Source organism: Acomys minous (genome assembly GCF_964271855.1).
Source record: "Acomys minous genome assembly, chromosome: 18".
Taxonomy (NCBI): Eukaryota; Metazoa; Chordata; class Mammalia; order Rodentia; family Muridae; genus Acomys; species Acomys minous.
In genome coordinates this window covers 65,085,756-65,109,401 of record NC_140501.1, presented here as the reverse complement: position 1 = coordinate 65,109,401, position 23,646 = coordinate 65,085,756, and the positions used below count along the sequence as shown (strand labels likewise).

General features: G+C 48.3%; 1 protein-coding gene across 3 annotated transcripts; it reads left to right on the top strand.

The window, feature by feature from the left end:
• The first annotated feature begins 639 nt into the window (after positions 1 to 639).
• Positions 640 to 16,337, top strand: LOC311589041 (bcl-2-like protein 2). 3 transcript variants are annotated; one of them, XM_084767317.1, is made up of 7 exons: positions 9,260 to 9,492; positions 11,826 to 11,940; positions 12,770 to 12,837; positions 13,304 to 13,410; positions 14,383 to 14,470; positions 14,550 to 14,701; positions 15,410 to 16,337. In XM_084767317.1, the coding sequence occupies exons 1-7, from the start codon at positions 9,445 to 9,447 to the stop codon at positions 15,447 to 15,449; spliced, it is 618 nt and encodes a 205-aa protein (XP_084623443.1). In that variant the 5' UTR covers positions 9,260 to 9,444; the 3' UTR covers positions 15,450 to 16,337. The 3 variants fall into 3 exon arrangements, with proteins under 3 accessions (XP_084623444.1, XP_084623443.1, XP_084623442.1); XM_084767316.1 differs by lacking the exon at positions 9,260 to 9,492 and adding an exon at positions 11,098 to 11,452; XM_084767318.1 differs by lacking the exons at positions 9,260 to 9,492; positions 11,826 to 11,940; positions 12,770 to 12,837; ... (2 more) ...; positions 14,550 to 14,701; positions 15,410 to 16,337 and adding exons at positions 640 to 685; positions 974 to 1,069; positions 1,568 to 2,007; positions 2,595 to 5,397.
• Positions 16,338 to 23,646: the final 7,309 nt, after the last annotated feature.

The following is a 23,646-nucleotide window of genomic DNA, read 5'->3' as shown; positions in this document are numbered from 1 at the left end:
AACCTGTATTTAGGGAGGGTGTGTAAACTTCTGTTAGTAAGCTTGTATCATTTGTGCCTTTTATTGTTTGTGTCTTTTAAATGAGGATTAACTCATGAGGTGGGTGAAAAATTAAAAGAAAATCAATCTGATTACAAAAGATAAAGAGTGCCTGTGGACACTGCAGTCCAAGGCCTGCCACCCTGGCGCCTCGCTGAAACTCCAGCCCAGGAAGAGTTTGTTGGATTAAAGCTCCTGAGGGGAAGTGTTTTGTGCTTAGCACCCCTAAACACACAAACAAGGACAAGGCGCTGTTCCCAGTTTAATGGGAAGTGCTCTTCTTTCCCAGGCACACAATCCAAAGCTTCAAAGTTCAACAAGTGCACGAACAGGAGAGACCTTGCGGATATGCTGAATTTGCACCGAGCTGCTGAGGCCGGCTGTGTTTCTCTGGGTAAGCTGCGGGCTCAGCAGCCGCCCACACCGGTCACCGTGGCCCAGTCTTCCCGGAGTAGTGGCCCTTCCCAGCCCTGCCTCCCAGCCCCGCCCCTCGCTCTGGGTCCCATCATCACTCGGCGCCGGGCCCTCCTCCCTGCCCTCCCCTTCTCCTTCCTTCCTTCCTTCCTTCCTTCCCTTCCTCCCTCTCATCCTCCCTCCCAGCTCCTCCACCAGGAAACAACCGGATCCCAGATCTACGGCCTGACCCGTGAGATTCCCTAACCTGGCTGGCAGACCAGCTGAGGGTGGGGGAGTGGGACGGACCTTGGGGCTGCTCTTGGGGGAACCGGAGTGGAGGTGGTGTCGGCAGGAAGCCCGTGGTCCGGGTTTCCCGAGAGAGAGAGGGCAGTCATTAGACATGGCTCGGCCTCACAGCAGGCAAAGCGTTGCAGGCATGGGCCCAGTCCTAGGAGCTGCAGTTCCAGTCCTTTCCGGGCTAGACCCATGGGATCCCTGGCTTTTTCCACCTAGTTCTCTCTCCCTCTCCGGCTTTCAGGGTTCCACGCTGGCCGGGAGGATGGGAGGATGAACAGCCTCAGCTGGGGGCTCCCTGCCACCAGCACTGGGTCCTAAGAGCTGCCATCCAGGCTGGGTAAGTGTTCTCGTCCTTTCTGCCCATTACAGCCCTTGGCTTTCGCATCTTGCTCTTCAGGCCCTGTCTCCTCCCTATCGTGTGCCTCTGCCAACATCTTTACATCACGCTCCTAGGGAGGTCCTAAGCCTCTTCCTGTAGCCAAAAAGGTGTGTGTGTGTGTGTGTGTGTGTGTGTGTGTGTGTGTGTGTGTGCGCGCGCGCGCGCGCGCGCGCAGAGGTGTCATACAGCTGGTGTTGTCGTATAAAAGGAATCCGAAGTAGTCTAAAAATAAGATTTCCTGTTGCACACTTAATTTGACATGTTATAGGTGGCCAGCTGCTTATGCTCTTAAGCTACCCCGTGGCTTAAATCCTTTGCTCTTGTTTGGCCCTGCCTAGTGGCCTTTGAGCTTTTTACCTTATCTCAGGAGCTTGCCCAAATAGGAAATGTTCCTTCTGAGTGTCTGTCAATATTTTCTATATATTTATGTCAGTCTGTCATCCTTGCCCCTTTCAGCCGCCCGGATGGCGACCCCAGCCTCAGCCCCAGACACACGGGCTCTAGTGGCTGACTTTGTAGGCTATAAGCTGAGGCAGAAAGGTTATGTCTGCGGAGCTGGCCCTGGGGAAGGCCCAGCAGCCGACCCGCTGCACCAAGCCATGCGGGCTGCTGGAGACGAATTTGAGACCCGGTTCCGGCGTACCTTCTCTGACCTGGCCGCCCAGCTACATGTGACCCCAGGCTCGGCCCAGCAACGCTTCACCCAGGTTTCCGACGAACTTTTCCAAGGGGGCCCCAACTGGGGCCGTCTGGTGGCATTCTTTGTCTTTGGGGCTGCCCTGTGCGCTGAGAGTGTCAACAAAGAAATGGAGCCACTGGTGGGACAAGTGCAGGATTGGATGGTGGCCTACCTGGAGACGCGCCTGGCTGACTGGATCCATAGCAGTGGGGGCTGGGTAAGAAGCTTCTCAATTGCTGCTCTATGCATCCCTCGCATCCCTCCGCACAGTCGGTCTTCATGGGAAGACGGGGGGGGGGGGGGGGGGGGCGTCTGTAATGGGAGGCTAGGGCATTTGTGCTGGGAAGGAGGAGCCTTGGGCCTGGGTACCCCTATTTAAGTGGAATCAGACTGAGAGCGTCACGCTAACTCCATACTCCAGGGCCGCCATAGCAGTAGTCACTGGGTGGGTTTCATGGTCCCGAGCAGAAGACTGGATGTAGAGCTTTATAAACAGGACCCAAAGAGAAAAAGTGTGACCCCTGAGTCACATAGCGTGGCTGGTGGGGAGGGTCGAGGATGGGTTGTGGCTAGGCAAACCTTAGCAAAGGATGCCAGTTCTGGGGTTTACTTGGTGCAGACAGCACAGAGGAGCCCGCGCAGGGCTTCCGAGGGACTTGTAGGCAGTGGGGCTTTTGGCTGGAGCTGCTGGGTGAGGGCAGTACCCACAGTGGACGGAATTGGAGCTCTCCTTCCCTCGTCTCTCCACTGTTCTTTCCTGATACCCCTTTCTCCTTCTCTTTCTACTTCCCTTCTCTCCCACAGGCGGAGTTCACAGCTCTATACGGGGACGGGGCCCTGGAGGAGGCACGGCGTCTGCGGGAGGGCAACTGGGCATCAGTGAGGACAGTGCTGACGGGGGCTGTGGCACTGGGGGCCCTGGTAACTGTAGGGGCCTTTTTCGCTAGCAAGTGAGAAAGTCTAGGGCCAGGTGGGGTATAGGTGTGGCTAGGGGCCAGGAGGAGAGCTGGGACAGATTAGAGAATGCCCTTAGAAGAGATTGGATGGTCACGGAACAGAGGAGGGCACGGGAAGGTAGCGTGGGAGGGAGCTAAGCACGCCAGGCAGGTGGCAGGAAGAATTTGAGTTGGAGACATTAAGGAATGTTTCAAGGCCAGGAGCCCAGGAGATGGAGTCGCCTCAGGGCTTGGGGGGAGGTGGGAGGAATCGGGCTACCCAGAATATGGCTTAGAGCTCCAAAGAAGGTGAATTTATTTAGAGTTGTGACTCCATTAGATGAATGGGGCTTAGGGAACCTAGAACACCCGCCCCCCCCCCCATTTCCCCCCCTTGGAATGGAAGCTTGGTGATCAGGTGACCGGATGAAGTGGCTGTGGCTGCGGGTTGCATGGGCACACGTGCGCATGCGCACATGCACGCATTCCCGTGTGCATGCCGGGCTCTCTGTCGGATCTGGTGATGAGGTACTCAGAGAAAACATTCCTTCTTGCAGTGGCAAGAGCAAGGGCCGGTTCGCTGCCCTTCTCCCCTCCGAACCTTCCCTTGACCTTATGTCTTGCAGGCTGAGGGAGGGACACTGTATCCAGAAGAGGGCGTTGGCGCTGCTCAAAGTTGTTGGCAGGGCTTTGGCTAGAAGGGTGCTGCAGCCAGCCTTGTTCTTTCCTGTCCCTCCTTCTCTGTGCATCTTTGCACCTGGGCCGACAGAGGGTGAGGCTGCGGAGCCTGGGTGGGTAGAAGCTTTGGCAGGAAGGACCTGCCTGCCACCTTCCCCTCCAGTGGGGGCACAGTGGTGCCTAGAGTGTTGCCTGTTTCTAGCACCTCTCTAATCCAGCTGAAACTCTAAATCGGGGCTCTAATTTTCCTTTAGAAGATACAAACGTAAATGCTGATGGAGAATTCAGTCTGGGTCCTGACCTGTGTAGTGAGATTGCCAATACCTTGAGAGGACCATTCCAGCTCTGGGCCCCTGGGTGTGCTGGTGACAGGTACTCCTTGACTGGCCTGGTCTCTGTGGTGGGTTTTGGTGCTGCTTTTGTCAGGGGCCAGGTGCGTGGGTTCTAGAGTAGCTGCCATGACCTAAACACATCTATGTGTCTTTGGAAGCCATGCTCCCTGCATAGGTCCCTGGAGATGCAAACATCAGAATTCACAGACCAGTCCTCTAGAACAAATCCAGACTCTAGCTTTTTCTTTTGAGGGAGAAATTCTTCACTCCAAAATGCATGCCCTGAGCCAGACCTCACTGCTGCACTTCACAAGGTGCTAACATTGCTGCTCTTCAATGCTGACTTCCTCCTCAGTGCTCTAGAGCCCCTCCCATGACCCCGAGCACTGGGCAACTTACCGAGACCACAGCTGACTCGACTTCTCACTTGGTCCTCGAATGTGGCATCACACTGTGCTTGCTAGAATGTGGAACCAAACTGGCTTCAGGTGTTTAGTCCGGACTTTTGCTTCTGAGTGAGGGTTGCACTTTTTGACGCTGTGTGTGGGGGATGTGGGGGACTGCATGTGCCAGTTGGTCTGCCTGTTTTGAATGTGCTGACCGAAGAAACTCAGAGCTGTCTGTGGCAAGCAGTTGGAGTGGGAGGCTCTGCCTTGCTCAGGACAAAGTAGGCCAGTGGTTTTCAGACTGCTTGGCAGAGCCCCGAAGTGTCCTAGGGGTTGCCTCAGGAGTCCTTAGGGAGATGAGGGAGTGGAGGGCTGGGCAATTTGCCCTCAGCCTTTGTAGCTGTCTTATTGTATCGGGGTTCAGGGTAAGATTTTATTTGTGGTAAGGGCTTTGCTGCTGAAAAAGTTCGGAAACCGCTGACTAGACCATCAGCTCCAACTGGAGCCCGTGCTCCTCCGCGTTCAGGGAAGATGCCGCTCTACTCTTCCCACGGGACACCTACCCAAGTTAGCGTTCTTGGGAGCCATGGTCAGGTTACCAACGTGTTCTGCTCTCAAGCCTTCACGGGGCAGAAGGAGAGGGTAATGTGTTACAATAGGGTAAAGGGCTTGGTCGGGATTCCCAGAAGCTTAGCGTAGATGGGACCACTGTGGGGAGTTGTGACCTGCTCTGCCCTTCGTCGGAAGGGCCAGGGGGAAACCCAGAGACTCTTCTGTCAGGGAGAACCAGGGACTGTCTTTTAGAGCCATATAGTTCCTTGGGATTAGCTCTTGGCCAAGAAGGCTGAGTATGGCTCCCAATTTTTAAATCCATTTCAATTTTTTTTAAATGAGGGAAATGGATATATAATTTTTCAGATATTAAGTAGGTGGAGAGGGTGTTCTTGCTCTCCAAAGCCCAAAGGGACAAGTAGGGACTTTGCTTAGGCCAAGGAAAGAGCGGAAGTGGGGCAGCTCGGTCCTGCAGTTATTAATCGCACTCCCCACTTACACTAGGGCATACATATACTATTTACTTTTTTAAATCATAAACGGCAGGAGAGCAGATTTGGTTAGTTTAGAAGAAGAGAAAAAGCTCTATAAATATAAATATATATTCCTGTATTTTTATTTAATAATTTATAAATGCCAAGTTCATTTGACTTTTATTTTTGTGTAATATGTAATGGTCGTATTAAAAATAAATAAATAAAGCCCAGAAATTTAATGAGAAGTACTGAACAGGGTTTTGTGACTTCTATATTGTACGGCCTGGGTTTTAGAACTCTCTTTAAACCAGTCATTTCTTATGACCTTGCTAAGGGAAATAATTTGAGTTATAGAGATTTGGGAAAGTATTGAGGTTAAAAAACTTTTTTTTTCCCACCCTGGCCAAACACCCAAACCTAAGAACTCCATACCGACATGAACCTCTAGAAGGTGTAGGCGTATGGTACATCGGGAGCCCTCCTCCACACACCAACCCCCCTCTTCCAACATCCTGGCAAACAACTGCAATCCTAGTGCTCAGGTGAAGACAGGAAGGTGGGCACCCCAGCTACATAGTGAGTTCAAGGCCAGCCAAGGCTTTGTGAGACCTTGTCCCTAAACAAATTATCAGAAAGCAAAAGGGTAATTAATGCGTGGAGGTCATTCTTAAGTGGTATTCTCAAATACAAAAGCTAGGCTGTGAACTCAGCCATGAGTTTCTTGGCAGCCAAAGCAATTTGGAAAACAGGGAGATTCAAAGCTTTACGGTTACTCAGAAGGCAGAGTTTTCTGAAAAGATACTTAGTGACATTACTGATGGCAAATAGACTATTTTATATCTCTGTTCTTTTAGAAATACCAAGTGGGGATCCAGAAGGTCTTAGGCTTGCTCTGTCAGCCTCATCACAATTTAGGCCAAATATGTTACTTTATAATGGTCTGCTTCTAAGCTTTAGACTGTCCAAAGGGACGGATGATTGTTTTCCTTATATAGCTCTCTGTGAATGCAACTCATCCAGATGGCACTTTTAATAAAGTTGGGCAACGTGTAGTTACAATTTCTGACCACTGTGGGGGTGGGGAGGTTGGGTTGAAGTAGTTCTTCCCCCCTCTCCCCCGCCCACCCTGACCCCCCAGACAGGGTCTTTCTATGTAGCCTTGGCTGTCCTGGACTGCCTTTGTAGACCAGGCTGGCCTTGAGCTCACAGTGATCCACCTGCCTCTGCCTCCTGAGTGCTGGGATTAAAGGAGTGTGCCACCATGCCTGGCATGGGGTAGTTCTTGATCAAGCTGTAAATATAGTACACTTCAGGGGCAAGGAAACTCAAGTGTAGATCTGTCTGGGACTCCATATCTGGTCAGCTCCAAGCCAGCCCGGGTTGCAGGCTAAGACTCACTGTCAGAGGAAAAACAAAACCAAAAACCTACAGTTTCTGACAAATGGGTAGAATAGAGACATTCTTTATACATTCTGTTTGTTTGTTTGCTTTTCCTTTTTAAGATTTTATTTATTTATTTATTTATTGTTCATATAGTACTCTGCCTGCACTTGTGCCTGCACGCCAGAAGAGGGCACCAGATCTCATTGTAGATGGTTGAGAGCCACCATGTGGTTTCTGGGAATTGAACTCAGGACCTTTGGAAGAACAGCCAGTGCTCTTAACCTCTGAGCCATCTCTCCAACCCCCTTCTTGCTTTTTGTGAAACAGGATATTGCTTGTAGTCCAGGCTGGTCTCGAACTCATAGGGTTGAGATTCTAGGTGTGGGCCACCATGTCTCGATGAATTCTTTGAAAATTTAAATAACGGCCTTCAGTGTAGTTACTGGGAGACATAAAAAAATCAGAACACAGCTGGACTCCGGCCATGGTACTGCCGGCTCCTAACCCCAGCCGTTGGGAGACGGGGGCAGGATGGGTAATTCAGGGCCAGTGTCGCTTATATGAGACCCTGCTCAACACAAACACATACATAGAGAACAGAAATGTTTACCAGAAAACAATATAATGGGTTACATGGTTGTTTTTCATCCATCGTTCACCACTAGAGGAAATGTTCATATATTTTCTGTTCTAGGCACAGGCAAAGCGAATGGAAAGATACACCTCAACTCACATGTTGCTTTTAACTTTCTAGTAAGGGAATCAAACAAAAACTAACTGGCTGTCCTGGACTCACTTTTGTAGACCTGGCTGACCTGAACTCACAGAGATCTGCCTCCGAGGGCTGGGATTAAAGGCATGTACCACCACGCCCAGTTGACAGGGGATCTTTGTGATTTTGAGGCCAGCCTGGTCTACAGAGGGAGTTCCAAGACAGCCAGAGCTATTACACAGTGAAACCCTGTCTTAAAAAACAATAAAAATTGCAAAACAAACAAACAAACGACTCTGGACCCTACAAAATGTACAAAATACATATTTTCATAGTGTGCATAACCCTCTCTCAGGTACAAAATAGTCTTTTGTTGGATATTATACTTTGCTTACATTTTTGTCACTTTCTGGAATTTATAGTCTTCCAGTTTTCAATATCATAACTTAGTATGATTTTTTTTTTCAGAGCTGAGGACCAAACCTAGGGCCTTATGCTTGCTAGGCAAGCATTCCACCACTGAGCTAAATCCCCAACCCCTAGATTATTTATTAAAGCAGACAAATTTTGACTTTTTAGGTTTTTTTTGTTTGTTTTTCAAGATAGTGTCTCACTATGTAGATCTGTCTGTCTTGAACTCACTCTGTAGAGCAGGCTGACCTCAAACTTCACAGAGATCCACCTGCCTCTGCCTCCCAAATACTGTGGTTAAAGGCACCTGCCCCGGCCTCTTTTCTTTTTCTTTTCTTTTCTTTCTTTCTTTCTTTTTTTTTTTTTTTTTTTTTTTTGAGACAGAGTCTCATGTAGCCCAGGCTGGCCTCAACTTTCCTACATAAGTGAGGAGGAGGCTGGTCTTAAACTTGTGATCCTTTTGTCCACCTCCTAGGTGCTAGGGACTGAGGAGTGTGTCACCACACCTAGCTCTGCAGGGTGTTTGGTTTTAAAGACTTAAAGAGTTTTTCTGTGTGTGTGTGTGTGTGTGTGTGTGCTAGGAACCAAACTCAGGTCCTCTGTAAGAATACCAAGCACACTTGTGGGGTTTGTGGGTTTTTGTTTTGAGACAGGTTTCTCTATGGCCTGGCTGTCCTAGAATTTGTTCTGTAGACCAGGCTGGCCTCAACCTCAAGGGAGATCTGCCTCCAGAGTGCTGGGATTAAAGGCGTGCACCACCACCCCTGGCCACTCTTGGTTTTGCTTGTTTGTTTGTTTGTTTGTTGTTGTTGTTTTGTTTTGGAGACAGGTTATTGCTGTAGAGCTTTAGCTACTCACTCTGGTGCTCTCTGTGTAGTTCGGACTGGACTGGAACTCTCGGCAATTCTCCTGCTTCAGCTTCTCCAGTGCTAAGATTACACATGTGTAGCATAATGCTGAGAAAATCATAACCCAGGAGGCCTGAGGGAGGAGGGTCTCAAGTCTGAGGCCAGACTACATAGTATAGCCCCGTCTCCAAAAAATAATAAAATAAAATGGGGGCATAGGCTTTTAATCCTAACACTTTGGAGGCAGAGGCAGGCGGATCATTGAGGTGGAGGCCAACCTGGTCTACAGAGGGAGTTGCAGCACAGCCAGGGCTACACAGAAAAACAAAACAAAAAACTAAATCCATTTAAATCCAAGCTGGGCGTGGTGGTGCACACCTTTAATCCCAGCACTTGGGAGGCAGAGGCAGGCGGATCGCTGTGAGTTTGAGGCCAGCCTGGCCTACAAAGTGAGTCCAGGACAGCCAAGGCTACACAGAGAAACTCTGTCTCGAAAAACAAAAAACAAAATTTAAATCCAAAGGATTTAGGGGAATGTGGTTTTGGAAATACTTTCCTACATAGGTGAAACCTCAGTGATAAGGAACAACGCTAGTTACATACTCATGGGCGTGCCAAAAGTAGAATTAAAAAGTATTTAATGGATGGGTGTGGCAACACACACCTTTAATCCTGGTGCTTAGGAGGTAGAGGGAGGCGGGTCTCTTTGAGAATCTCTGTGAGATTAAGGGCAACCAGGAGTATATATTTTGAGCTTCAGACCAGCCGGGGTAGATTGCTGAGACTGTGTCTCTAAGCCACACCATCACAACACAGAGGCATTTGACGGAGTCACTTGCTTAAATTTTGATTGGTTAGATTCAGCATAAAAGCCCTTCGCTTGGAACTCCATCAGTACCCCCTGTCTTCAGAGATCAACTCCAGCCCTGTGGTGCAGGCACATGATGCAGCAAGAGTTTGGCTCTACTCCCAGCTCCCAATCCCCTGAGGTAAGGAATTAAAAGTGTGGACGATAGTGGGGGTCCAATGAGTGAAGCTTCTGACTTTGGTTTGCTTATAAGGATTTTTTTTTTTTTTTTTGCCTCGTGTAGTTTGTATGAATCCACACCTAAACTTGTACCTTGACCCGGTCTACAAAAAGTCCTCTTACAGAGTTAGCAGTACGGTTGGGTACTCTGTAAATGTGTGGAATTTCTACTGGAGTGTGGGGCTCCTTCTGCCTCTCTGGGGTCTGAAGGTGCAGAGCTGTCTTGAGAACTTACATGGAGAAATGTCTCTGGGGTCTTCCAGAAGGGGTTGCCAGCTAGGAGACTGTAGAAGATGAAAGGAGGCACTTAGAAGTTGCAGTCAGCCAACAGTCACGCAACGTGTACTCTGCTAAATGTATCACGACTTTACGGATACACAAATGTAAACGGGACATTCTTCACTTAGCTAGCACAGCAGCACAAAATCCCTAGGTACGTGGTAGGCCCGCTTGTCCCAAGATAGAATGGGAAAGCTGATGGAAGGCGTTTTTCTTTGAGGTCTGGTTTAGGGAATATTTCATATATGGAGGCAAAATCTGGACCCCCATCAGGAACGCTGGTGGACCACTAACTGTGGAGATGATGTTTGCCAACTAGCCCTACACAGTAAGGAATTTTGATACTTCAAGCGACCAGGGAAAAGAGGGTGGGGTAACAGTTGAGGCAAGAAAACAGCCCTGAAACTAAGCAGGGATGAGGGTCTAAAATGGCCTATGTAGGACACAATTCCGAGCCTGCAGGTCCTCTGGGTGAGGATTAATGAGGTTTGTAGTTTGTAGTGAGGTTTGTAGTTTGTAGTGTCTCCTTGATGTTGATGCCAGTAACTGAGCTGGGAAAAGGCACGGTACACTCCCTTCCTTTTCAGAGTCTGGCTTCTAATTCTTTGTTTGTCAGTAGTAAGGTCAAGCCAGGTCAGGTGACCTGACTCCCCTTCCGTGTCTAGGTTTTTGGTGTTTTGTTTTTTTCTTTTTGAGAGGCTGCGTCTTTGTAGTGCTGACTTTCCTGTGTAGGCCAGGCTGGTCTCGAACTCACAGTTCTGTCTGCCTCTGCTTTTTGGGCACTGGCCTTAAAGGCGTGCGCCACCACGCCCTGTCTAGGCATTAGCCTAGCGTTAAGCCAGGCAACCTTTTCGGGAGCAAGGTTCACCTGTCGCACAACGGGAGTCGGCCCGGCGAAAGCCACAAGCCAATCGGCATCCAGGAATGGGCCACTTCGGTGAGGCGTTTGGGAGATTGGTCCTTTCCGCTCTCCTAGCCAGAGGCCAATCGTGGAGCAGCCTCCATATTGTGGGCCCGCCCATGGGCGGAGGGTGAGCGGAAAGTCGTCACAGTGCGGGCGTATTGTTACCTAAGGACTCCGCAGGAGGTGGGGTATGCTGATTGACAGACACAGCTCACCTACCGGGATCAGAGGATTTGGCGCAGTGGCCCGCCTTAGGGGTGGGGCCTTGTTTGATTGCCAAGTACGGTTACCCAGTAGTATTGGAGCTCGGGGTGACGGGCAGGCTGACTGACTAATGAGCCCTCGGCGTGGCCGGCTCAGTTCTCCAATCGCCGAGCGGCGGGCCCCAGTCTGAGCGGCGATGGCGGCGGCGGCGGCGGCGGCAGCAGCAGCGGGGGCTGCGGGCGGTCGGGGCTCCGGGCCGGGGCGGCGGCGCCATCTTGTGCCCGGGGCCGGTGGGGAGGCCGGGGAGGGGGACCCGGGGGGCGCAGGGGACTACGGGAACGGCCTGGAGTCTGAGGAGCTGGAGCCTGGGGAGCTGCTGCCGGAGCCCGAGCCCGAAGAGGAGCCGCCCCGGCCCCGCGCCCCTCCGGGAGCTCCGGGTCCTGGGCCCGGTTCGGGAGCCCCCGGCAGTCAGGAGGAGGAGGAAGAGCCGGGACTGGTCGAGGCCGACCCCGGGGACGGCGCCATTGAGGACCCGGTGAGGGAAGGAGGCCGAGCGAGCGAGCGGGCCAGGTCATGGGAGGCCCGGCGCTCGGGCGGGAGGGAGGCAGGCGGGGGGTGGGGTTGGGCGGGGAATAACGTGGCGGGCCGGGGCCGTTCGGGAGCGGGCCGATGGGGCATCCTCGGTGCCTGGGGTGGCTCTAGAGAAGGTAATTTGGCCTTTTTTTTTTTTTTAATTCTTGTGAGTGGTTTTATTTTTTCATTTCTATTTATTTTTGTTTCAATCACGACCCTCGCACGAGGCGACGGAAATGGCCGAGCATGGCTATGGCCCGGGCCCAGACAAAATGTACGACCCGGCCCCTGCGTCCGTGGCTAACGTTCTGCATGCCCTGCCTCACTCATTGTAGGAGCTAGAAGCGATCAAAGCTCGAGTCAGGGAAATGGAGGAAGAGGCTGAAAAGCTCAAGGAGCTACAAAACGAGGTAGAGAAGCAGATGAATATGAGTCCACCCCCAGGCAATGGTGAGTAAACCGGCTGTTCACGGTCGGGGTTGATTGGGGGGGGGGGGGTAAGACCGCAGTGTGGCATTGGATGCTCGAGCCTGTGGAGCTGAGCAATTTTTCTGGCAGGTGCTGTGGTCATAGTCCATTATGTGTCCGTCCCCGTCCCCCCCCCCCCCCCACCTTTGTTAGGTACAAGCTGTGACGGTCTTGTGCTTTCCTTTGTTTCATTTATAAATGTGTTTCTCTTTGTTCTAACTCTGTCTCTACCCCTCTTGTGGGGATTGCAAGCCGGCGTTTGACCTTCAAGTTTAACACTTTTCAGTTAGAGACTCTTTAGTTATGACTTAGAAGATTACTGGCTGCTGTGAGGGACTTTTTAAATCTATGTCAGATATCACTTTTGTTCAGTTTGAGGCATTTCATCCAAAGCTGAATAGAGACTTGGTTTGAGAAATGTAAAATCTTTTTTTTTTTTTTTTTTTCCTCTCGAGACAAGGGTCTCTTCTGTGTTAGCCTTGGCTGCCCTGGACTTCCTTTGTAGACCAAGCTGGCCTCGAACTCAGAGAGATCCGCCTGCCTCTGCCTCCCAATTGCTGGGATTAAAGGCTTGTGCAGCTACGCCTAGCGGGAAATCTTAACACTTCTTTTTTAAAGGGTAGTTTGTTAAATGTGTGGTAACCTACTATGTATTGGGCACTGTTCTAAGTAATGGGTATAGCAGAACAGACAAAAATTTTAGCCTAATCCTGGAAGTGTATGGGTATTGATACCGCAGAAAATATGTTTGCTTTTTAAAAAATAAACAAAAAACAAAAAAAAAAACCACTTTTTTTTTTCTCTCTTGAAGCTGGCCCAGTGATCATGTCTCTGGAGGAGAAGATGGAGGCTGATGCCCGATCTATCTATGTCGGCAATGTATGTATTGAGGAGTCCTGCTTGGGTTTAAAGTATTTATTTTAGGTAGGACTTGTGGTTCAGGCTGTGTTAATTCAGAGTAATCCTTTAGACTCAGCCTCCTGGGTACTGCCGTTAGAGGAGTACACTCTTCAAGACAGGGTTTCTCTGTCCTGGAACTCTATTTGTAGACCGCCTGCCTCTGCCTCCGGAGTGCTGGGATTAAAGGTGTGTGACACCCGTGCCCAGCGCAGGAGTATACTCTTATTTGAGAGGATTATTTAATAATTTTGAAAGCAATCTTCAGAATTAGTTTTGGGTTTCGGGGATCTGAGGGTAGAGGTAATGAAGTAATAGGTTCTAGATTTGAGTAGAGGGGATTATTTCCTTAGAACTGTATTTGATTTGCTTTGGATCCAGACTACAGGCTAGGCAGGGTACCTGTTCAAGTAGGAGTTTTCCCAGTGCTTGTAAAATGTTTCCGTAGGTGGACTATGGTGCGACAGCAGAAGAGCTGGAAGCTCATTTTCATGGCTGTGGTTCAGTCAACAGAGTTACTATTCTCTGCGACAAATTTAGTGGCCATCCCAAAGGGTGAGTAAGTGATGAGCCAAGAGCTTGCTGGCCTCCCTTAAAAACACAGCACCCCTCATACCACCAGCTCTCGGCCTGGGAGTCCAGCCTCCGACCCTGGCCGCACTCGGTGTGCTTTGCTGTTGATCTACTCAAGCAGTGGTTGGCTCATGTTTTCAGGGTTTTATTTGTTTGCTTTTAGTTTTTCGGGACAGGGTGTCTCTGGTGTCCTGGAATTAGCTTTGTAGACCAGGATGGCCTCAAACTCAGATCCATCTGCCTCTGCCTCCCCAGTGCTCGGAGTACAAGTGTGTGCGCGCGTACCAGCACTGCTTGACTAACTTACATTTTCCATTTTCTATAAAATGGTAATTGCTTGTTAAAACAAGTGGGTTTTCCCTGTTAAGTGTCTATATGTTATGAATTGAGGCCTTATTTACTTGTTTGTTTTTTGAGACAGCCTTGGCTGTCCTGGACTTTGTAGACCAGGCAGGCTTTGGAACTCACAGCAACCTGCCCACCTCTGCCTGGGAGTGCTAGGATTAAAGGCATGTCCACTACGCTCAGCCTGGGCCTTGCTTTTAATTTTAGTGGTACTGAGACTAAACCTTGGGTCTCAGGATGTATTCTACACAAGTCTTCTTACTGAGGCCTATCACAGACTCACGTCTTCTCAAGCTTTATTGTGAAGCCGCGTCTATAAGTTGCCCGGGCTGGTCTTGAATTCTCTTGTTGGACAGGCCTTGAATTTAGGTTCTCTTGCCTCAGCCTACTGAGTAGCTGGGGTTGTAAGCTGTGTTCACTATGGAAACTTTGTAAGTACTGTTATTTAAATAGTTGTTTAAAATGTTATTAACACATGATATTCTAATCAACTATTTACAAGTTAGGTTTAACCAGTAAGCTATTTGGGTTGTTTGGGGGATTTGTTTTTGTTTTTCCCCTACAAGTTGTTTATAAAGTCTGACAAAACGACAATTTGTTCTTTTCCAGGTTTGCATATATAGAGTTCTCAGACAAAGAATCTGTGAGGACTTCCCTGGCCTTAGATGAGTCCCTGTTCAGAGGAAGACAAATCAAGGTGAGCATAGTGCCCTGCTGTACCTTCTGTGCAGATCTCTGGCTGTACTCCAAGGCTCCCTGTCCTCTGTCCTTTTCAGGTGATTCCCAAACGAACCAACAGACCAGGCATCAGCACCACAGACCGGGGTTTCCCGAGAGCCCGATACCGAGCCCGGAGTACCAATTACAACAGCTCCCGATCTCGATTCTACAGCGGTTTTAACAGCAGGCCCCGGGGTCGAATCTACAGGTCAGGATAGATGGGCTGCTCCTCTCTCCCGCCTCCCATGAGCTCTTAGGCTTCACTCTCTCCTGCTTTGAGGAGCCCTGCTCCCTCTGGCTCCCAGGGACTTGGTCCTCCTGCTTGTGCAGAGCGAGGAAGTAGTTGCAGGCCAGTTCAGGAGGCCAACTCTGTGCTTTCCTGATCAGAAGCTGAGGGGGGCAGATTTGTTCTGAGCTGGTTCCTCCCTCAGCCTTCTTCCTTTTGGGAATTGGTGGCTGCTGAAGTGTTTGCACTGGTTAGAAGGCCTCAGGGTAGAGAGCACAGCTTGGACATTGTTGTTACTTTTCCTGCTCCTGACGTTCTCCCAGCCATGTGGGAGGACTGTTCCAAGGTTAGCTGTCAGGGGCCTAGTGCTCTGCGTTGTGCTTTACTTCTGTCCCTGCATTTAAATTAAAATTAAGGTAAACTGCCCTTTTTTACCAGATAGGGTTTAAGAGCTGTGGAGCACTGGACAAACCATGGGTCCTTTTTCTTGTCCTTCAGTATCTTAGATGTACTTCCTTGCCCCCCTTTCCCACTCAGGGCCCCCCAGTTTGCCAGTTGTTATTCCTGGGATTGAGGCCTCACTTTGGAGGTGCTCCTGTCAGTCAATGAGGCAGTTGGGTCCATGGGGGGGGTCTTGCACTGAACTCTCTAGTAACCCTGTTAACACCCAACTCTCCTTCTTTCTTCCAGGGGCCGGGCTAGAGCGACATCATGGTATTCCCCTTACTAAAAAAAGTGTGTATTAGGAGGAGAGAGAGGAAAAAAGAGGAAAGAAGGAAAAAAAAAGAATTAAAAAAAAAAAAAAGAAAAACAGAAGATGACCTTGATGGAAAAAAAATATTAAAAAAAAAAAAAAAGATATACTGTGGAAGGGGGGAGAATCCCGTAACTAACTGTGAGGAGGGACCTGCTCTGGGGAGTAGGGGAGGCCCAGGGAGTGGGGCAGGGGCTACATAGTCCCTGTGGGATTCGCCATGGACACATCTCTACTGTGCAAGCTGCTCCCTGTTTCCCTGCTCCCCTCCATCCTCTCTGGGCCTGCTCAAGGGTAGGTGGGCACAAGTGGTAGGAGGGGTTTTTTTACCCAGGGCTCTGGAAGGACACCAAACTGTTCAGCTTGTTTCCTTCCCTCGTCTTCTCCCTGCCTTCTGCAGTCCCTGCCTGCCTGCTCCTGTCCTACCAGGTCTCCGCCCACCCTACCCTTCTTCTCCGGCTCCCTGCCCCTCCAGTTTGCCTGGTGATCTATTTTGTTTCCTTTTGTGTTTCTTTTTCTGTTTTGAGTGTCTTTCTTTGCAGGTTTCTGTAGCCGGAAGATCTCGCTCCCAGCTGCTCCAGTGTAAATTCCCCTTACCCTCGGGGAAATGCACTACTTTGTTTTGGGGAGTTTGGGGGTGTTTTTGTTTTTCAGGTGTTTTTGTTTTGTTTTATTATTTTTTGTTTCTTTACTGCTTTGTTTTTGTTTTTTGTTTTTTTTCCCTTTTATTTGGAGGGAATGGGAGGAAGTGGGAACAGGGAGGTGGGAGGTGGCTTTTGTTTATTTTTTTTAACTCATTTCCAGGGGATGGGAATTTTTTTTTTTAAATAATGTGTCATGAATAAAGTTGTTTATGAAAAAATTGTTTGGCCTTTTGGGTGTGAATATTGTTTTATAACAGTTCTCTTAAGTCATGGGTGGTTAGTTTAGGGAGAAGTACTAATAATTATAGAGAGGGTTAAGTTACAACAAGCTACAGTGTGCTGAGGTGAAGATGGTGGGTCTTCAGGTCAGTAGAAGAACCACCTCTACAGTCACAGGCCAGAGAGGGCCTCGTTGTACTTTGTGATAACAGGCTTGAATCTTGGGTACTGCATTATCTAGTGTAAGACTTGGGTTACTAAGAAAAGGTTTTCTGGTTTTGTTAATGAGTTCTGCCTGTACATGTGCCGTGTTTGCACTACCTGTGGAGGCCAGAAAGGACTGAGCTGAATGGTGGTGCACTCCTTTCATCCCAGCACTCAGGAGGCAGAAGCACGGGGATCACTGAGTTGGAGACCAGCCTGGTCTACAAATGTCCAGAAACCCTGTCTCAAGAAAAAAAAATCCCTGCACTGATGGTTTTGAGTGCTAGAAATCAAACCTGGATGTTCCAGAAAATCAGTGAGCCTTAACCACTGAGGCATCACTCCCAAGATGTGCTGTGGTTTCTGTATATCCACTCTACCGTTCACTAGGTGATACCTCTGACCTACGTGCTCTGCAGAACTCAGAAAGCTGTGTTGTGTCCATGAGGCCCTAACACCTCTCAACGCCAGAGAGCTGTTAGGGGGAGACAGTGCTAACCGCCAGGTATTTTAACAGTTACTCATTGTACAGTTTAAATTCCTGGCTGGAGGTGACGCTGGAGTAACCTCTCTAGTCTACACAGGCAGGTTAACTAAACAGTCTAGGCTTCAGTATACACACAATAGCTGGGGTGTAGTGCTTGACAAGGACCAACTCCAGCATTTGGGGTGCTTAAGCAGTAAGATTGTTAAGAATGTGGGCTAGAGAGTATTCCTCATTTTGGCTTATTTTTGTGGTTATGTCCCACACACAGGGTTTCTCTGTCCCTGGCTGTCCTGGACACACTTTAGGCCAGGCTGGATTCGCAGAGATCCATCTGTTGCCTCCCCAGTGCTGGGGTTATAGGTGTGCTCCACCTTTCCCAGCTCTCTTAAGTTATTAATGGACAAGAAGCATGTGTCCCAGAGCACACATAGAAGTCAAGAGGACGGCTGCTTTGGCAAGTTCTGGGGATCAGATCCTTACCAGGTTCCATAGTAAGGGTTTTTATACTCGTGGCTATTTGGTTTAGTCACCAAAAATACGAAAGTGAAAACCGGCATAGTGGCGAACACCTTTAAACCCAGCACTTGGTAGGTAAAGGCAGGCAGAGCTCTGTAAATTCAAGTCCAGTCTGGTGCACATAGTTTCAGGACAGCCAGAGCTGCTAATTGAGAACTAGTTTCAAAAACACAATGTACACAGTACAAATAAATACTGGCCTGGTCTCACTTATCCACTAGGGGGCACTAAGAACTATTTAGTTCTTAAAATTGTTTTGAAATAAGGTCTCATTACATAGCCTTGAAGGGCCATGACCTGATCAGTATGGTGACTTGACTGGCCTGGTACTCAGAAATCTGCCTGCTTCTACCCCCTATTGCTGTGTTTTAAAGAATGCACTACCACTCCAGAATAACTTTGTTTATTTTTGGTGTTTTGAGACAGGGTTTCTCTGTAGCCTTGGCTGTCCTGGACTTACTTCATATACCAGGCTGGCCTTGAACTCACAGAGCAGCTCCTGCTTCTGCCTCCCAAGTGCTGGAATTAAAGGCGTGTGCCACCACACCTGGCCTACAAATTAGTTGTCGTGAACTATTTTGGGTGTTTTAGAGTTATTCTCTAACCCAGAACTCACAGATTCTCCTGCCACTGCCTTCCTAGTGCTGGGTGTTAAGACGTGCACCACCACACCTGGCAGATGTGAGGTCTTTGTCCCCTCTCTGGTCTTCAGTTTTAAGTTCGCTCCACTCTCCTGTTGTGTTCATCCTTTTCTCCATTCTGTGTTTATTCCTCGAGCAACTCCTTTGTTCTTGTTGCTAGAAAGATGTGTGATGCCACCGATAAGCACAAACTCAGAACTAAGGCCGTTTCCAAGTTTGGTCCTAATCAAGTTATACTGCCACATCTGTGTCGTGTATCTGATGTGTTCTACATTCCAGTTGAATTTACAGTGCTTTCATGTATGACTCATGCTGTCCCTCTAGCCTAGCGTGGCTAGCCAGACATCTCTATCAAAATCACACACATGGTGGGGGATGGCTGCAGTTGAGGAGGGGTAAAAATACTATAGATGGAAAAGGCAAAATCATATATAGTTTAAATGAAGTTATCCCACTTAGGCTGACAAAGCTCTCCCAAAGAGCCATAGACTAACAACCGCCCCCCCAACAGCAGGCATGAGAAACCCCCTTTTTTAAAAGATTTATTATTATGTATACAGTGCTCTGCCTGCATGTACACCTGCACACCAGAAGAGGGCATCAGATCACATTACAGATGGTTGTGAGCCACTATGTGGTTGCTGGGAATTGAACTCAGGACCTCTGGAAGAGCAGTCAGTGCTCTTAACCTCTGAGCCATCTCTCCAGCCTGGTACATGCCTTTGATCCCAGCACTTGAGAGACAGAGGCAGGTGGATCTCTGTGAGTTTGAGGCCAGCCTGGTCTACAAAGCGAGTCCAGGACAGCCAAGGCTACACAGAGAAACCCTGCCTTAAAAAAAATTTTTTTTTAAATAAAAAGAAAACCTCAAGGGCATTTTTCTAGGTGTAACCAGGTGCTGCAGCCATGAAAATTTTGATTCTTTCGTAAGAATCAGTGAAGATCCTCTCTAAAATAATTGAACTCTTTTGTTTCCCCACTAAACTGCAAGTTCCTGGAGTCCATAATTTGTGCCTGCCATTTAGCATGTGCCTAAAATGCCAGTTCACCTTGGGGTGGCTCTTGTTGTCCTGGACAAAGCAGTTAAATCAGCATTCTTCCCCCGAGCCTCCCAGTTCCTAGTTCCTGTTCTGTGCTTTAGAGGCAGAAGCCTGAAGAGAGCCGTCATTCTTGGACAAACCAAGGTTTTGGCAGGATCATTTCTGGTCATCAATCCTGGTTAACTGAAGGGCAGAGGAGGTATATTATTGGAGCTCTGTTGTGGAGGAAGGGTATTTAAAGAAAAAAAAAAAGATTTTGGAGATTTGTTGGTTTGGTTTGGTTTTTGGTTTTTCGAGACACGCTTTCTCTGTGTAGGCTTGGCTGTCCTGGAACTCACACTGTAGACCAGGCTGGCCGCGAAGTCAAGTAGATTTGCCTGCCTTAGCCTTCCAAGTGCTATGAGTAAAGGTGTGCATTAGCACACCTGGCTAGATTTGGAGGTTTTTGTTTGTTTGTTTGGTTTGGTTTGGTTTTTGAGACAGGGTCTCAGGTTGGCCTCAAACTCAGAGAGATTCACTTGGCTTTGTATCCTAAATGCTGAAACTAAGGCATGTGCTTGGTTTTTTGTTTGTTTGTTTGTTTGTTTGGTTGGTTGGGTTTTTTTGTTTGTTTGTTTCTTTCTTTTTTCTTTTTTTTCTAATATCAATCAGTTTAGAGCAGTTCCATCTTAAAATGTACTGGGTCATCTTGGCTTACCTTCTATCACACACAGACCTTCACTATAAATAAATTCAACAAAACTGCTGGGCATAGTATCAGCTTTAATCTCAGCACTCTGAAGGCAAAGGCAGGTGGAGCTCTGTGATTGCAAGGCCAGCCTGGTCTACATAGTGAGTTCCAGGATAGCCAGAGCTACATCAAAACAAAAACTAGGCCTGGAGAGATGGCTCAGAGGTTAAGAGCACTGACTGCTCTTCCAGAGGTCCTGAGTTCAATTCCCAGCAACCACAGGGCGGTTCACAACCATCTATAGTGAGATCTGGTGCTCTCTTCTGGTGTGTAGGTGTACATGCAGGCAGAGCATTGTATACATAATAAATAAATTAATTAAAAAGCAAAACTAAACTAAAAGATACATCAACCTGTGGAATTCCCATGCCTTTTTCCTTTCTAGGCTTATTGATAAGCACTTATTCAAACAAATATTTATTGCTCATTTCCCAAATATGGGTTCTGTCAAGGAGGTTACAGTTATCACTTGAAAAGGGACATTCTGTAAAGAGACCTTATTGACCAATGGCATCAGTGTGTGTCGTACCTCCCTTTTGCATGCCACCAAAAAACTTCCAGAAAATCCCTATGTTTCCATTAGAATTTGTTCTTATGTTTATGTATGGAGCAGCGGGGGGGGGGGGGTGGTGGCGGGGGGAGGGTATGAGATGGTGGCGGGGGCAGGGGGAGGGTATAGGAGGGGTGGGGTGATGGAGTGGGAGGAGGGTCACTTATGTGGTAGTCAGGACAACTTGCTGTGTGACATCTTCTCCTTGTACCATGTGGGTCCTGGATGGAGCAAGCCCTTTCAGCCACTGAGCCAACAATGGGAAGTCAATTTTTTGTTGCCTATGGTAACATACTGTGGTTCTAGCCGCTAGAGTTAAAGGTGTGAGCCACCATATTTGATTTTAGAAGTATAACTATCTTGGGGGAGAGGAGGTTAAGACAGCGTTTCTCTGTGTAGCCCTGGCTGTCCTGGAACCACTCTGTAGACCAGACTGTCTTCAAACTCAGAGATCTGCCTGCCTCTGCTGGGATTAAAGGTGTTGCCACCGCCACCGTCTGGCTCTAATTTTTAAAAATGATTATTAAGGGATGCACAATTGTCATGGCTTAGGTGGGCAGCTCTGTGTAGACAGTTCTGCCCTACCTCTATGTAGGGTGCAAGAGTAGAATTCAAGTCGCCAGGTCTAGGCAGCGAGGACTTTTACCCTCTCAGCCACCCTGCTGGCCCTAGAATACTGCTTTTGTATTCTGTAAGTTCAGTACCCTTGGAAACTCTTCAAAGTGAGGTCTCTCTGTATAGCCCTGGCTAGCCAGGAACTTGCTGTATAGACCAAGCTGGCTTCAACCCCATAGAGATCCACCTGCCTCAGCCTCCTGAGTACCAGATTTAAAAAGTGTTTTTGTCAAGGATCTTTTCCTGTCTGTCTCTAATGGAGTTAAATCCTGCTATGGTCTGAATGTTTTTAAATCCAAATTTATATATTGAAACCTATTCCCTGGTGTGAAGGTGTCTGAAAGCTAGGTAAGGCACGGGGTCCTGATTTTGTTTGTTTGTTTGTTTTTTGAGACAGGGTTTCTCAGCCCTGGCTGTTCTGGACTCACTTAGTAGACCAGGCTGGCCTCGAACTCACTGTGATCTGCCTGCCTCTGCCTCCCCAGTGCTGGGATTAAAGGTGTGCACTACCACATCCGGCAGGGTCCTGCTTTCATATTTAAAAAAAAAAAAAAAAAAAAAAATATATATATATATATATATATAGATGTGTGTGTGTGTGTGTGTGTGTGTGTGTGTGTGTGTGTGTGTGTGTCTCCTTCTCCAAAGATACTCCTGAGTCTTATCTTGCATTTTCTGTCATGTGAGATGCAGCAAGATGTCATCTCTGACCGACACACCAAACTGGCCAGCACCCTGGCCTTAGACTCCCCAAGTCTCCTTCAGAATGAAGAGATAAGTCACTTTGTGGGCTTTGCTGCATGATACTTTGTTTTTCTTCAGGTCACCCCCACTTCAGTGGCGCACGCCTGTAATCCCAGCACTTGGCAGGGCAGAGGCAGGCAGATTTCTGTGAGTTCGAGGCCAGCCTGGTCTACAGAGTGAATCCAGACCAACTAAGGCTACACAGAAAAACCCTGTCTCAAAAAAACAAAAAAACCCAAAAAACAAAACACCCCAACAACAACAACAACAACAACAACAACAACAACAACAACAACAACAAAAGAGCTTTAACTCAGTTTAAGTGAACAAGATGAGGAACTTGTGTGCCTTCCAAACCTGAGACCAAACCAGGCATTGGAAGCTAGCTGACGACTGTAACAAGTTGGATGCATGGTAACCAGAGGAAATTGGTTTGAGAAGTCGAGAAGTGTTTTAAGGAATGGCATATTATCGTGTGCTGAGAGGCAGGGGTGTACCTTGGTGCACATGTGGAGATTAGCAGACAGCTTGTTAGAGTTGGCTCTTCTGTCACACTTTGTGGGTCACAGTGATAGAAGTTAGGTTGTCAGTGCTAGTGGCAAGCACTTTTATGCCCTGAACTGTTTTGTTGGCCCACTTCATACAACCAACGTTATATTTATTTTTATTTCATGTGCATTGGTGTTTTGCCTGCAGATATGTCTGTGCGATGGCGTCAGATCTCCTGGAACTGGAGTTACAGATAGTTGTAATCTGCCATGTGAGTGCTGGGAATTGAACCTGGGTCCTCTGGAAGGGCAGCCAGTGCTTTTAACTGCTGAGCCATCTCTCCAGCCTCTTATCACCTTTTAAAGTTAGAAATGTACCCTTTATATCCTTTGGATTTTCCTCTCGATAATCCATTATATCTCTTCATTGTAAATCTAACTAAAACATTTATATAGTTCATATTTCTTTTTTCTTAAGATTCATTTATTTATTATGATGTATACAGTGCTCTGCCTGCATGTACACCTGCATGCCAGAAGAGGGCACCAGATCTCATTCTAGACAGTTGTGAGTCCCAACAGCTGGGACTTGAACTCAGGACCTCTGGGAGAAGCAGACTGTGCCCTTAACCTCTGAGCCATCTCTCCAGCCCTATAGTTCATATTTCAACCAGTACAATCTTCAAGAAGAATAGGTCATTTCTCTTATTTGCCTGAAAACTATTTCCTTGAACTTCCTGAAGGTTCCTAATGAATTTAGGATTAGAGATCACTGTTCTTAGCACTCTCTCACAGCACTTTTATTTCCCGTCTTGAACTGGACTTGGTGGCTCATACCTGTATTCCCAGCATGTGGGAGGCTGTGGCAAGACGGTCACCCTGAGTTCAAAGCCATCCTGAGCTACGTAATTCCAGGCCAGCTGGGCTGTGTTGTACCCTACCTCAAACCACAGGAAGAGGGTTGCAGGGCCTTATCTCTCACCATCTGCCTACTCCACTGGCCAGTTCACACAACCTTCAAAAGTTGCCTCTTCCAGCTATAATCCTGCAGCTGCCTCAAAGGAAGTCACTTTCTCCACAGGGTGAGAAGCCAATAACAGCCTGTGGTTGGTGACGATGATGTCAGCTGTCTGGGCTACCTACACACACTGTCCCCACCTCCCCACGTGACTCCCACCTTTCTCTCGTTCGCTTTACCTGCCTCCCGTTCAGAAGTTCCGGCGGCTCTCTGGTTAGTTTTGTTTTTCATCCTCAGCTTTTCTTTGCTGGTTCCGTAGAATGAGGCTTTTCACTGA